At 46.4% G+C, this 15,853-nt stretch overlaps 2 protein-coding genes and 1 pseudogene across 2 annotated transcripts in view; 2 read left to right on the top strand and 1 right to left on the bottom strand.

Annotated features, from left to right (window-relative positions):
* grid2ipb (glutamate receptor, ionotropic, delta 2 (Grid2) interacting protein, b) overlaps positions 1 to 1,525 on the bottom strand; it is a 69,381-nt gene extending 67,856 nt beyond the window's left edge. Inside the window, 2 exon segments of the mRNA XM_046354569.1 lie at positions 118 to 254; positions 989 to 1,525. Of these exon segments, the coding sequence (XP_046210525.1) occupies positions 118 to 254; positions 989 to 1,079 (228 nt within the window). The 5' untranslated portion in view covers positions 1,080 to 1,525.
* Positions 1,526 to 9,564: 8,039 nt separating this feature from the next.
* On the top strand, positions 9,565 to 13,673 carry LOC124038764 (annotated as a pseudogene).
* Positions 13,674 to 14,670: 997 nt separating this feature from the next.
* Positions 14,671 to 15,853, top strand: LOC124038765 (glycerol-3-phosphate phosphatase-like; the record flags this gene model as incomplete). Its single annotated transcript, XM_046354836.1, has 2 exons — positions 14,671 to 15,265; positions 15,531 to 15,853. Coding segments are annotated over 2 exons (918 nt in total), but the record flags the coding sequence as incomplete, so codon positions are not given.

Consider the following 15,853-nt stretch of genomic DNA (forward strand, 5'->3'; position numbering starts at 1 on the left):
AGTCTTAACATAATACTATTAACTGCATATTTGTCAATTGACTTGCCTTGTTAAATAATGGTTAAACAAAGGATAAAAATAGTTTTGGTTTAGTTTAGGACCTAGAATCTCTCTGACCTGGTCACCTGGCTGCAGCCCCGCCAGGTAGGCACTGCTCCCCTCCTCCACAGACAGGATGTAGCTAGGACCACTTCCTCCCAGCTGGAAGCCAAACTCCTCTGGCCAGCCCTGATTGGATGTCGGCATCGCAATGACTAGATGAGAGAAGAAGAATGACGAAGAGGAGAGGAAGATGAAGAAACCCACAGGGAGTCTGATGAGAAAGATGTTCTGGATTGAGATGCGAATGAGAAGCAGTATGGTGCTCTCAGTGGGGGGTTGAACCCTTGTCGAACCCTTGGGGTCACTGACCTTGTTCACAACTCCAAAGGCATCTCAGAGTATTTGACCTTGAGAAGCATGAAGTGCTCTCTTCCAAAGTTAATCCATTTTACTGTACATCAAAATTCACTGACTCTCTATCTGACGGAGGGCTCTGATGGAGGGCTCTGATAGAGGGCTCTGATGGAGGGCTCTGATAGAGGGCACTCTATTGCCTGCATGAGAGCGACTCAAGCATAAAATATCTGCCATAACCAAACACAGAAAACACATTTAAATCTAGGAGTGCAGGTTATCCTGCATTTTGTGGTAATACACTCCAATCCCTAACGCTTCATTTGTGAACCTTTATAACATTATATAAACTATTACATTTATAGAGCATTAAAACAGGATCAGCATGTATTAACCTCCACGAGTTTGCTTCCAAAAACGTCCCTGATACGACAGGTCACACATGCCAAATATAGAACTATACAAATATCTATTCTGTCTGAAAATGTAACATGAACTTTAAAACAGAGCCAGCGTCTGCTGTTCAACCTCCAAAGCCTTGAAACAGTCATGTGTTTCAATAAGTGAATGACATTCAAACAGACAGACTTACAGTCATCTTTAGATGGATAGCGAGGAACAGCAGGCTTGTTCTGGTTCCTGAAAGAATATCTGCCTTTCTTGTTCTGTAGAAATGTCTTCATCTTGTATCAAACTGCAGGTGGCCTATCTTTGAGCTAGTATCCAACCTGGCTGTACAGTAAAAAAGCCTCTTGGACCATACCAACAGCCCCCATTCAAACAAGAGGGGTTGTCAATTCAAAATACCCCATCTTAGAGTCATCCACAGAGTCCTCTACAGAGTCATCCACACTGCCACCGCAACACAAGAAAAGGGTGACAGTACATGAAGACTTGTCACAGAGTTACTCCAGAATCTCCTCCCAGAGTGTGTCCTTGCAGTCCTGCAGGCCGTTTGCACAGTGTTAATAATACAACTGGGATGCCCTCGCTCTACTCCGCTCCTTAATAAAACCCTTCTCCAAAAAGGGCCCCCATTTTCTTCTATAAATACTCCTCTGTCTTTTTTCCTGCTCTCTCTCACTGCTAGGTGACGTCCTCCAAGGGACGGAAACTGGCCCAGAATCACTGTGTGTGTCATACAGAAAGGGGTTGATGAACACTAATTGGAGCGTGTGCCTGGGCGCTCTTATGTGTGTGTGTGTGTGTGTGTGTGTGTGTGTGTGTGTGTGTGTGTGTGTGTGTGTGTGTGTGTGTGTGTGTGTGTGTGTGTGTGTGTGTGTGTGTGTGTGTGTGTGTGTGTGTGTGTGTGTGTGTGTGTGTGTGTGTGTGTGTGTGTGTGTGTGTGTGTGTGTGTGTGTGTGTGTGTGTGTGTGTGTGTGTGTGTGTGTGTGTGTGTGTGTGTGTGTGTTCCTCAATGCTCAGCCCCATTGAGAAGGAGCAGTGGCAATTTAAGACTTTGCTCTGGATTAGTGGAATTATGGGCTGAATTTTTAAATCCCTCTCCACCCCCCACCAGGACAGGGACATATGCCCCCCTTTATTAGGGTTAGGGATGTGGAGATATCCACACAGACTCACAGTGGTGCGCATGAATGCCTCTGATCTGTTTTTTTTAAACAGTGCTGCAGCAACTTGTCCCTGAGGCAATTTACAGTAAGATAGTATTGGGCAACACAGTTCCAATCAGCAGGCTAGTTACTAGTCACATGGCCATCAGTCAATGGTAATTGAGAACTGCCAGTGAGTTGTGGTATATTTGTCAGTGTATGTGCAGAAAAAGGTTAATCACACAATATGGATAATGGAATTACAGATCACAGGAGGACATAAAATAAACCTACTAATAAAAGCAGGTGGTTAATGAGAAGGATTCATTGTAGAGAGAGACGTTTATCGGAGATGATTGCATTTATGGAGCATGGAACAGGACTACTGTGACAGTAGTTTAGCATTTTTCTTCTAAAGGAAATCAGTAATAATATTGTAATAACATAGTCATATCTAATGGATATAGTAACAGTAATAACATATGGTTTATAATGGCCTAAATACAGCTAAGACTGCTATGACAGCTAAGACTGCTATGACAGCTAAGACTGTTATGACAGCTAAGACTGCTAAAACAGCAATGTAAAGTACTTATTTTCCAACACAGAAAACAGCAAAGGTGAAAAAAGTACCTCATAGTTGAGTAAAAGTAACAGCTTAGTCCTAGTAATACATACTGGGCCAGGTGAATTATTCAACAGCCATGCTTGTATCTCCAAACAAACACTGTTCCCTTCAATCAAACTCTCATCTTACACCTTGCCCAACCTAAGATGGCCACTTGACTTATATATGGGAATATGGGAGAGCAAGAGAGACCGAGTGACATTATACAGGTCATTGAGCCTGAGGTAAGATGACTGAGCCTGGTCGGTGGGTACCTGACTGTTTTGGCAAGACATCAACCTGTTTAAAGCAGAGACGGACTAGAACTAAATGAAAGCAATATTCATTCCCAGAGCCAAAAAGAATCAAGTCATTTAGATACTGAAACAAATGACTAGAACTGCTAAAGCTGATAGGACCCATCATCATGTAACTACCGCCTGAATTGAAGCATGTGACTCAGTGTGAAAGTGAATATAATGTGGAGGTTCCCAACAGTAAACAAACTGTGCTGTTTACATCTACAGCCAACAAATTCATGAATATTCAGTCTGCTGATGCTGGAAAAACTTCAATGCAATTCTATTGAATGAAGATACTTATTGTAACTGCCCAGAATGGTTTGAGCTCCCATCATGATTTTATAAATAAGATGCAGTCTTACCTTTCAACACCCTGAGACGATGAAGAAATACATAGCCTACAGAGCAAGTGCCTCTAAGTAACACTCCTCTCACTAACTGTATGTGTAACTTGAGAGCAGGGCCTGTTTGAAAACGCAGGCAAAACTCAGGAACCAGATCCAACAGCCTGTGTCATGATGCCTTTGTGTTGTGTGCAACTGAGGAGCAGGTGCACAATATTGAAATGGGGTAAAACTGTGAACATTTCTACTTATCCATTCATTTTCAATCTTTGCAAAAAGTTCATGTTAAGTCAGTCAAATCTATAGCAATTTAGTCTATCTGAATGAATTTAATTAGCTTGACTGTGAATGATTAACAACAAACCTTGTCATGCATGAGATAAAACATCAATAATCAATTACTTATCATATATCCATTTATCCATGTTTACAATTTGTCTGGTAACAGTCCCTCATGACGTCGCCAAAGGAGCAGTGAAGTGATGCTATAGTTTCCCACCAGCAACATCAGTGTCACAAAAACCAACAAAAAACACTTAGCAACAGGCTACGGATTTGTCAATGTGTTTTTTATTTATTGTTTTTTTTGGGTGGATTAAGTTTTCCCTATCACCTATGGGTTTTATTTTTACCTTGTTTGTTTCAACCCTGTCCAGTTGGTGGCAGCAATACACCTTTTTAGGTTGTAGTCTGCCATAAAACACACAGAAGAAGAACAACAACAAAAAAAGAAGAACAAGAACAAAAAGAAGAACAAGAACATGCTAACATCCACAGAAGAAGAAGAAGCAAAACAAAGAACAACAACAAGAACAAGAACAACAAAAAGAGGAACACCAAAAAGAACAAGAAGAAGATGAACAGGCAACAGAAGTGAAGCCACCCACACCGTGCATGAGAATGGTCAACAGAAGTGAAGCCACCCACACCGTGCATGAGAATGGTCAACAGAAGTGAAGCCACCCACACCGTGCATGAGAATGGTCAACAGAAGTGAAGCCACCCACACCGTGCATGAGAATGGTCAACAGAAGTGAAGCCACCCACACCGTGCATGAGAATGGTCAACAGAAGTGAAGCCACCCACACCGTGCATGAGAATGGTCAACAGAAGTGAAGCCACCCACACCGTGCATGAGAATGGTCAACAGAAGTGAAGCCACCCACACCGTGCATGAGAATGGTCAACAGAAGTGAAGCCACCCACACCGTGCATGAGAATGGTCAACAGAAGTGAAGCCACCCACACCGTGCATGAGAATGGTCAACAGAAGTGAAGCCACCCACACCGTGCATGAGAATGGTCAACAGAAGTGAAGCCACCCACACCGTGCATGAGAATGGTCAACAAAAGTGAAGCCACCCACACCGTGCATGAGAATGGTCAACAGAAGTGAAGCCACCCACACCGTGCATGAGAATGGTCAACAGAAGTGAAGCCACCCACACCGTGCATGAGAATGGTCAACAGAAGTGAAGCCACCCACACCGTGCATGAGAATGGTCAACAGAAGTGAAGCCACCCACACCGTGCATGAGAATGGTCAACAGAAGTGAAGCCACCCACACCGTGCATGAGAATGGTCAACAGAAGTGAAGCCACCCACACCGTGCATGAGAATGGTCAACAAAAGTGAAGCCACCCACACCGTGCATGAGAATGGTCAACAGAAGTGAAGCCACCCACACCGTGCATGAGAATGGTCCACAGAAGTGAAGCCACCCACACCGTGCATGAGAATGGTCAACAGAAGTGAACCCACCCACACCGTGCATGAGAATGGTCAACAAAAGTGAAGCCACCCACACCGTGCATGAGAATGGTCAACAGAAGTGAAGCCACCCACACCGTGCATGAGAATGGTCAACAGAAGTGAAGCCACCCACACCGTGCATGAGAATGGTCAACAGAAGTGAAGCCACCCACACCGTGCATGAGAATGGTCAACAGAAGTGAACCCACCCACACCGTGCATGAGAATGGTCAACAGAAGTGAAGCCACCCACACCGTGCATGAGAATGGTCAACAGAAGTGAAGCCAACCACACCGTGCATGAGAATGGTCAACAGAAGTGAACCCACCCACACCGTGCATGAGAATGGTCAACAGAAGTGAACCCACCCACACCGTGCATGAGAATGGTCAACAGAAGTGAAAGTGAAGCCACCCACACCGTGCATGAGAATGGTCAACAGAAGTGAAGCCACCCACACCGTGCATGAGAATGGTCAACAGAAGTGAAAGTGAAGCCACCCACACCGTGCATGAGAATGGTCCACAGAAGTGAAGCCACCCACACCGTGCATGAGAATGGTCAACAGAAGTGAACCCACCCACACCGTGCATGAGAATGGTCAACAGAAGTGAAGCCACCCACACTGTGCATGAGAATGGTCAACAGAAGTGAAGCCACCCACACCGTGCATGAGAATGGTCCACAGAAGTGAAGCCACCCACACCGTGCATGAGAATGGTCCACAGAAGTGAAGCCACCCACACCGTGCATGAGAATGGTCAACAGAAGTGAAGCCACCCACACCGTGCATGAGAATGGTCAACAAAAGTGAAGCCACCCACACCGTGCATGAGAATGGTCAACAGAAGTGAAGCCACCCACACCGTGCATGAGAATGGTCAACAGAAGTGAAGCCACCCACACCGTGCATGAGAATGGTCAACAGAAGTGAAGCCACCCACACCGTGCATGAGAATGGTCAACAGAAGTGAAGCCACCCACACCGTGCATGAGAATGGTCAACAAAAGTGAAGCCACCCACACCGTGCATGAGAATGGTCAACAGAAGTGAAGCCACCCACACCGTGCATGAGAATGGTCAACAAAAGTGAAGCCACCCACACCGTGCATGAGAATGGTCAACAGAAGTGAAGCCACCCACACCGTGCATAAGAATGGTCCACAGAAGTGAAGCCACCCACACCGTGCATGAGAATGGTCAACAGAAGTGAAAGTGAAGCCACCCACACCGTGCATGAGAATGGTCAACAGAAGTGAAGCCACCCACACCGTGCATGAGAATGGTCAACAGAAGTGAAAGGGAAGCCACCCACACCGTGCATGAGAATGGTCCACAGAAGTGAAGCCACCCACACCGTGCATGAGAATGGTCAACAGAAGTGAACCCACCCACACCGTGCATGAGAATGGTCAACAGAAGTGAAGCCACCCACACCGTGCATGAGAATGGTCAACAGAAGTGAAGCCAACCACACCGTGCATGAGAATGGTCAACAGAAGTGAACCCACCCACACCGTGCATGAGAATGGTCAGCAGAAGTGAACCCACCCACACCGTGCATGAGAATGGTCAACAGAAGTGAAAGTGAAGCCACCCACACCGTGCATGAGAATGGTCAACAGAAGTGAAGCCACCCACACCGTGCATGAGAATGGTCAACAGAAGTGAAAGTGAAGCCACCCACACCGTGCATGAGAATGGTCCACAGAAGTGAAGCCACCCACACCGTGCATGAGAATGGTCAACAGAAGTGAACCCACCCACACGTGCATGAGAATGGTCAACAGAAGTGAAGCCACCCACACCGTGCATGAGAATGGTCAACAGAAGTGAAGCCACCCACACCGTGCATGAGAATGGTCCACAGAAGTGAAGCCACCCACACCGTGCATGAGAATGGTCCACAGAAGTGAAGCCACCCACACCGTGCATGAGAATGGTCAACAGAAGTGAACCCACCCACACCGTGCATGAGAATGGTCAACAAAAGTGAAGCCACCCACACCGTGCATGAGAATGGTCAACAGAAGTGAAGCCACCCACACCGTGCATGAGAATGGTCAACAGAAGTGAAGCCACCCACACCGTGCATGAGAATGGTCAACAGAAGTGAACCCACCCACACCGTGCATGAGAATGGTCAACAAAAGTGAAGCCACCCACACCGTGCATGAGAATGGTCAACAGAAGTGAAGCCACCCACACCGTGCATGAGAATGGTCAACAGAAGTGAAGCCACCCACACCGTGCATGAGAATGGTCAACAGAAGTGAAGCCACCCACACCGTGCATGAGAATGGTCAACAGAAGTGAAGCCACCCACACCGTGCATGAGAATGGTCAACAAAAGTGAAGCCACCCACACCGTGCATGAGAATGGTCAACAGAAGTGAAGCCACCCACACCGTGCATGAGAATGGTCAACAAAAGTGAAGCCACCCACACCGTGCATGAGAATGGTCAACAGAAGTGAAGCCACCCACACCATGCATGAGAATGGTCCACAGAAGTGAACCCACCCACACCGTGCATGAAAATGGTCAACAAAAGTGAAGCCACCCACACCGTGCATGAGAATGGTCAACAGAAGTGAAGCCACCCACACCGTGCATGAGAATGGTCAACAGAAGTGAAGCCACCCACACCGTGCATGAGAATGGTCAACAGAAGTGAAGCCACCCACACCGTGCATGAGAATGGTCAACAGAAGTGAACCCACCCACACCGTGCATGAGAATGGTCAACAGAAGTGAAGCCACCCACACCGTGCATGAGAATGGTCAACAGAAGTGAAGCCAACCACACCGTGCATGAGAATGGTCAACAGAAGTGAACCCACCCACACCGTGCATGAGAATGGTCAACAGAAGTGAACCCACCCACACCGTGCATGAGAATGGTCAACAGAAGTGAAAGTGAAGCCACCCACACCGTGCATGAGAATGGTCAACAGAAGTGAAGCCACCCACACCGTGCATGAGAATGGTCAACAGAAGTGAAAGTGAAGCCACCCACACCGTGCATGAGAATGGTCCACAGAAGTGAAGCCACCCACACCGTGCATGAGAATGGTCAACAGAAGTGAACCCACCCACACCGTGCATGAGAATGATTAACAGAAGTGAAGCCACCCACACCTTGCATGAGAATGGTCAACAGAAGTGAAGCCACCCACACCGTGCATGAGAATGGTCAACAGAAGTGAAGCCAACCACACCGTGCATGAGAATGGTCAACAGAAGTGAACCCACCCACACCGTGCATGAGAATGGTCAACAGAAGTGAACCCACCCACACCGTGCATGAGAATGGTCAACAGAAGTGAAAGTGAAGCCACCCACACCGTGCATGAGAATGGTCAACAGAAGTGAAGCCACCCACACCGTGCATGAGAATGGTCAACAGAAGTGAAAGTGAAGCCACCCACACCGTGCATGAGAATGGTCAACAGAAGTGAACCCACCCACACCGTGCATGAGAATGGTCAACAAAAGTGAAGCCACCCACACCGTGCATGAGAATGGTCAACAGAAGTGAAGCCACCCACACCGTGCATGAGAATGGTCAACAGAAGTGAAGCCACCCACACCGTGCATGAGAATGGTCAACAGAAGTGAAGCCACCCACACCGTGCATGAGAATGGTCAACAGAAGTGAAGCCACCCACACCGTGCATGAGAATGGTCAACAAAAGTGAAGCCACCCACACCGTGCATGAGAATGGTCAACAGAAGTGAAGCCACCCACACCGTGCATGAGAATGGTCAACAAAAGTGAAGCCACCCACACCGTGCATGAGAATGGTCAACAGAAGTGAAGCCACCCACACCGTGCATGAGAATGGTCCACAGAAGTGAAGCCACCCACACCGTGCATGAGAATGGTCAACAGAAGTGAACCCACCCACACCGTGCATGAGAATGGTCAACAAAAGTGAAGCCACCCACACCGTGCATGAGAATGGTCAAAAGAAGTGAAGCCACCCACACCGTGCATGAGAATGGTCAACAGAAGTGAAGCCACCCACACCGTGCATGAGAATGGTCAACAGAAGTGAAGCCACCCACACCGTGCATGAGAATGGTCAACAGAAGTGAACCCACCCACACCGTGCATGAGAATGGTCAACAGAAGTGAAGCCACCCACACCGTGCATGAGAATGGTCAACAGAAGTGAAGCCAACCACACCGTGCATGAGAATGGTCAACAGAAGTGAACCCACCCACACCGTGCATGAGAATGGTCAACAGAAGTGAACCCACCCACACCGTGCATGAGAATGGTCAACAGAAGTGAAAGTGAAGCCACCCACACCGTGCATGAGAATGGTCCACAGAAGTGAAGCCACCCACACCGTGCATGAGAATGGTCAACAGAAGTGAACCCACCCACACCGTGCATGAGAATGGTGAACAGAAGTGAAGCCACCCACACCGTGCATGAGAATGGTCAACAGAAGTGAACCCACCCACACCGTGCATGAGAATGGTCAACAGAAGTGAACCCACCCACACCGTGCATGAGAATGATTAACAGAAGTGAAGCCACCCACACCTTGCATGAGAATGGTCCACAGAAGTGAAGCCACCCACACCGTGCATGAGAATGGTCCACAGAAGTGAGTGGAGTTTACTGCAACACTAGTTAAGGCACACATTTAAATTATGAATTGTACATCCCACAAATAGGGTAAGTAACAACATGGCTCAATTAAGTCATGTTACAATAAGTAGCTAACTTACTCTCAGCTAGACTAGCTAGCTATGTTAGTGAAATGTGGAAGGAAGCATCCTGATGCTGCTAACCTGCACCCTTTACAATTACATTAGCCTAGGTTTATTGTAATGATTATTGTTAAGCTAAGCTATTATCTCGTAATGTAAGGAGACTAAATTATAAGTTAGCATAGCTAGCTAGTTACTGTATTTGTAGTCAGTCAGTGCTTGACAGCCAGGTAGCTACACCAAGTTTTCTACATGATGTCCCTGACATCTTTCCAACTCAGACAGGTTAACAAATATATTTACTCACACTATTTGCTATCTATGTGGTGGTCGTGTTGATGTGCACATTGTAATGTGCAATACAATCCCACCATGAATTAAATGAAGAACTCTCTTTCTCTGTAGCTACAGTAACAAAGAAGCGACATGCAGGCCAGCTCCAGGCATACCCATGTGACAAGAGGATGTTCCACCCTGGAGTCTGCTGTCCACCCTGTCAGCTGGTCAAATTTTCTCACAACACTGTGGTACGTAGTACAGGTTGGTCCTTCAGCTTTTAGTCACAGATCTAAGGCTGAATACTGTACCTCTGAATGTCTACTATAGGCATAGTACAGTCTAAACTACACTTCTCCGAACAGCATAAAAAATATTAAGATTGTTACAAGATAATGTATAACTGCCACTATTATTGTCTTCAAACTGTATTGAATATCCAATGTTTTCCCTTTGTGTTGTCCAAGAGTCTGCAACAGGTGTGTGACCACCACTGTCTCTGGGTCAACAACTGCATCAGAGCTTAAAATACTTCTCTACCTGCTGAGTGTGTGTCATGACAGCAGACATGGTACTACTGATGGGGAACATGTTCCTGCACGCTGTGGTGCGGTCAGGCATCCTACGAGACCGTTATGTAGATGATGATGGGCAGTTACGGCAGGCAGGGATGCTCTTTGTCATACAGGTAAAAGACTGGATATACAGACTGGATATACAGATACGCATGCACACAAGGATGTTGGTGCCTGATGTTTCCATGCTTTCCTGCTCTCAGTTTTTCCACAGCAAGTCTGATTTTAAAATGTCATGAATGAAATCCTTTCTAGTTCCATTAACGTGCCACAGAAACCCCCACACACTTGGTACGGCTAAAAGATAGAATACTAATTATTTTTATTCAGTTTTATATCCTAAGTTAAATGCACTTCCCACATATATACAGTGCATTCGGAAAGTATTCAGACCCCTTGACTTTTTCCACATTTTGTTAGGTTACAGCCTTATTCTAAAATGGATTAAATACTTTTTCCCCCTCATCGATCTACACACAATACCCCTTAAAGACGAAGTGAAAAAAGGTTTTTAGAAATATTTGCAAATGTATTAAAAATAAGTATAAAGACCCTTTGCTATGAGACTTGAAATTGAGCTCTGGTGCATCCTGTTTCCATTGATGTTTCTACAACTTGATTGGAGACCTCCTGTGGTAAATGTAATTGTTTGGTTTTGATTTGGAAAAGCATACACCTGTCTATATAAGGTCTCTCAGTTGACAGTGTAAGTAAGACCAAACACCTAGCCATGAGGTTGAAGGAATTGTCTGTAGTGCTCCGAGACAGGATTGTGTCAAAGGCACAGATCTGGGGAAGGGTACCAAAACATGTCTGTAGCATAGAAGGTCCCCAAGAACACAGTGGCTTCCATCATTCTTAATGAAGTTTTGAACCACTGCCCGGCCAAACTGAGCAATCGGGGGAGAAGGGCCTTGGTCAGGGGGGTGACCAAGAGTCCGATGGTCACTCTGACAGAGCTCCACTCTGTCACTCTGACAGAGTTCCTCTGTGGAGATGGGAGAACGTTCCAGAAGAACAACCATCTCTGCATCTCAAACAGGCCTTTATGGAAAAGTGGCCAGACGGAAGCCACTCCTCAGTAAAAGGCACATGGCAGCCCACTTGGAGTTTGCCAAAAGACACCTAAAGGACTCTCAGACCATGAGAAACAAGATTATTTGGCCTGAATGCCAAGCGTCAAGTGTCTGAAGGAAACTTGGCACCATCCCTACGGTGAAGTATGGTGGTGGCAGCAGGGGATGTTTTTCAGCGGCAGCGACTGGGAGACTAGTCAGGATAGAGGGAAAGATGAACGGAGCAAAATACAGAGATCCTTTATGAAAACCTGCTCCAGAGCGCTCAGGACCTCAGACTGAGGTGAAGGTTCACCTTCCAACAGGACAACAACCTTAAGCACACAGCCAAGACAATGCAGGAGTGGTTTCGGAACAAGTCTCTAACTGTACTTGAGTGGCCAAGCTAGAACTCGGACTTGAACCCAATCTAACGTCTCTGGAGAGACCTGGAAATAGCTGTGCAGCAAATCTCCTCCAATCCAACCTGTTTTTGCTTTGTCATTATGGGGTATTGTGTGTAGATTGATGATGAAAAAAAAACGATTTAATCCATTTTAGAATAAGGCTGTACCGTAACAAATTGTGTAAAAAGTCAAGGGGTCTGAATACTTTCCGAATGCACTATATTTCCTCTGTCTCTCGCCAGCACCTGTTCCTGATTTTCCTTAGGATCGTCTTCTTGCTGGGTTTCCTGGTTGTTGTGTTCAAGCTCTTGACGGGCTATGCCATGTTCTACACCTTCTTAGTTCTGGTCAACCAGACCTCCAACGAATGGTACAAGGGACGAAGGAATGTCTGCCAGCACTGCCACCCCTCACCTGACTACTTCTGTGGTCCCCCAGCCTCTGACCAGTCCAGAAGGTGGTTCTATAGTAACGGGGTGCTTAGAAACCTGGGGTACTTTTGGTCATGTGGTGTATGTGGACACACGCTCGTCGAACATCTCATTCCAAAATCATAGGAATTATTATGAAGTTGGTCCCCCCTTTGCTGCTATAACAGCCTCCACTCTTCTGGGAAGGCTTTCCACTAGATGTTGGAACATTGCTGCCGGGACTTGCTTCCATTCAGCCACAAGAGCATTAGTGACATCACTAATGTTGGGCGATTAGGTCTGGCTCGCAGTCGGCATTCCAGCTCATTGCAAAGGTGTTCAATGAAGTTGAGGTCAGGGCTCTGTGCAGGCCAGTCAAGTTCTGCCACACCAATATCAACAAACCATTTCTGTATGGACCTCAATTTGTACATGGGGGCATTGTCATGCTGTAACAGGAATGGGCCTTCTCCAAACTGTTGTCACAGTTGGAAGTAAAGAATTGTCAAGAATGTCATTGTATGCTATAGCGTTAAGATTTCCATTCACTGGAACTAATGGGCCTAGCTCGAACGATGAAAAACATTATTCCTCCACCAAACTTTACAGTTGGCACTATGCGTTCCCCTGGCATCCGCCAAACCCAGATTCATCCGTCGGACTGCCAGATGGTGAAACGTGATTCATCACTCCAGAGAACACGTTTCCAATGCTCCAGAGTCCAATGGCGGTGAGCGTTACACCACTCCAGCCAACACTTGGCATTGTGCATGGTGATCTTAGGCTTGTCTGCAGCTGCTCGGCCATGGAAACCCATTTCATGAAGCTCCCGACAAACAGTTATTGTGCTGACTTAGCTTTCAGAGCTATTTTGGAACTCGGAAGTGAGTGTTGCAACTGAGGACAGACTATTTTTATGCGATACTCACTTCAGCACTTGACGGTCCCGTTCTGTGAGTTTGTGTGGCCTACTACTTGCAGTTGACGGGCAGCTCTAGCAGGGCAGAAATTTGACGAACTGACTTGTTGAAAAGGTGGCATCCTATGACGGTGCCATGTTGAAAGTCACTGAGCTCTTCAGTAAGGCCCTTCTACTGACAATGTTTGTCTATGGATATTGCATGGCTGTGTGCTTGATTTTATACACCTATCAGCAACGGGTGTGGCTGAAATACCCAATCCACTATTTTAAAGGGGTGTCCACATAGTTTTGTGTATATATAGTGTATTTTTCCTTCTTCGTCGTGTGGAGAAAAAAGACAATTAAGTTTGACAGAGGCTGATGTAGGTCTACTACACTACTGAATGTATGTATGTATTATTATTATTTCTAAATATATTGTTGTAGTGTATGTGTTTTGGAGAATTTCTAACTGGCAATAAAGCTTCTCTTGACACTTTTTCCCAGGCTGGTGTCTGTCCCTTGGGATGAATGCATTACAGATGGTGTAAGCCTATCGTTGTATTAGAGGAAGCAAGGATGCATAATCATATTATCACGCCAACAAGTCATTCAATTCAATGATTTCAGTGTGTACACAGAAACATGCATATGGAACTTTGCTTGCTGCTTGCACAAGTTGACCCACAAGGAACCTAACCTCGTCCCCAGGCTCAATTGCTACCGGTAGGCCATCATTGTAAATAAGAATTTGTTCTAAACTGACTTGCCTAATTAAATAAAGGTTCAATCCATTTTTAAAAAGACAAAGAGAGCCGGCTTGTGGACAAGATTACCGGAACCCGGAAGGGAGCGCATGGATGCTAGTTAACACAGCCACAGAGTCAGAATTGTCTAAAATAATTAGCATTTTGATCTTAATTTAAGGACAGGCATAATGTTAGCAGTGTGGTTAAGGTTATGTTTAAAATCAGATGTGAAATTGTAGGATTGGGCTGGGGTTAGCCAAAATTATGATTGTGTGGCTGGGTTAACCAGTGACGACCCCGTGGACGTTCCTGCCACTTTAAACCGGTGCGTAAATGTGTTACAGTATGGATTTGATGTAATGCTCGAAGTTCAGGAAACGCTTTGCTTAACTTTCAATTGCAAGATCACATTAAATAGTACTCGTTTTAATTGAATGTCATATTTTTAGTCGGGGGAGATTGTTCTCGTACATTTTGCGTTATATGTCGTGGGTTGTCTGCAAGCAAGTGGTAGCCTACAGTAACGTTTATTGGCAGTTATTTTTGGACACTGACTGATCTAGTTAGGGACAAGAGGTACCGGTAGTTGACAGCACGCACACGTTTTCCCAATTACTGTGTCGAAATGCACCCGTTTAAGCGGTCCCTTGATAAAGAAAATGCTTGATTCTATGGACAATGTCCTCTTCGATTGTGATGGTGTCATCTGGCGAGGGGATCAGGCCATCCCTGGCACCCCTGACATTATCAATCTGCTAAAGAAGAATGGAAAGAAAGTGTTTTTCGTCACCAACAACAACACTAAAGCTAGAAAGATGTATGCAGACAAACTGGCTTTGATGGGATTCAACGTGACAGAGGATGATGTGTTTGGAACGGTGTACTGCTCAGCAATGTACCTCAAAAAGGTCTCCAAACTGCATGGCAAAGTGTATCTCATAGGAAGCAATGCAATGAGGCAGGAACTAGAGAAGGTTGGGATCCAGCAGACAGGGGTGGGGCCTGATCCTATATCAGGTGTCCAGATGGATTGGGCCAACATGCCACTGGACCCTGAGGTGAAGGCTGTGGTTGTTGGGTTTGATGAACACTTCAGTTACATGAAACTGAACAGAGCCCTGCAGTACCTCAACAATCCTGACTGTCTACTGGTAGGAACCAACACTGACACCAGACTGCCCCTGGAAGAAGGCAAAGCTGTCCCCGGTAAGGAGGATGTCTGTGCAGAGACAACAGCTGGAGTATGAACCAATCAGACTGTGGTTACTGTTCGTGGTGTGTGCACCATCTCTGCCACAGTAGTGCTCACATACAGGGAGGTTACATGACTGTTGTGTTAATGATCTGTAATAGCGTACAGCGAGCCATGAGGGTTTTTCCACTGCCCCAAGTTAGATCTTTCATCTCTGTTACTCTATGTTCAAGTGTCAACAACACTGAATGTGTTGTCCACTTCTCTCTGTCTCCACCAGGGACGGCTGTATCCTGAAGGCTGTGGAGACTGCAGCCCAGCGCCAGGCCCAGACTGTGAGCAAACCCAACCACATCATGTATGACTGTGTGGCCAGCCAGTTCGGCTTGGACAGCCGCCGCTGCCTCATGGTGGGGGACCGGCTGGACACAGACTTTCTTCTGGGGTCCAACTGTGGCCTGAAGACCCTGCTGACCCTGACCGGGGTGTCCACTGTGGCTGACGCTGAGGCCCATCAGGAGAGTGGCTGTCCGGAGCGGCTGGGGCTGGTGCCTGACTACTACGTGGAGAGAATTTCAGAACCCCTGCCTGCTCTACAAGGATAA

The sequence above is a fragment of the Oncorhynchus gorbuscha genome, linkage group LG06, assembly GCF_021184085.1.
Source record: "Oncorhynchus gorbuscha isolate QuinsamMale2020 ecotype Even-year linkage group LG06, OgorEven_v1.0, whole genome shotgun sequence".
Lineage (NCBI taxonomy): Eukaryota > Metazoa > Chordata > Actinopteri > Salmoniformes > Salmonidae > Oncorhynchus > Oncorhynchus gorbuscha.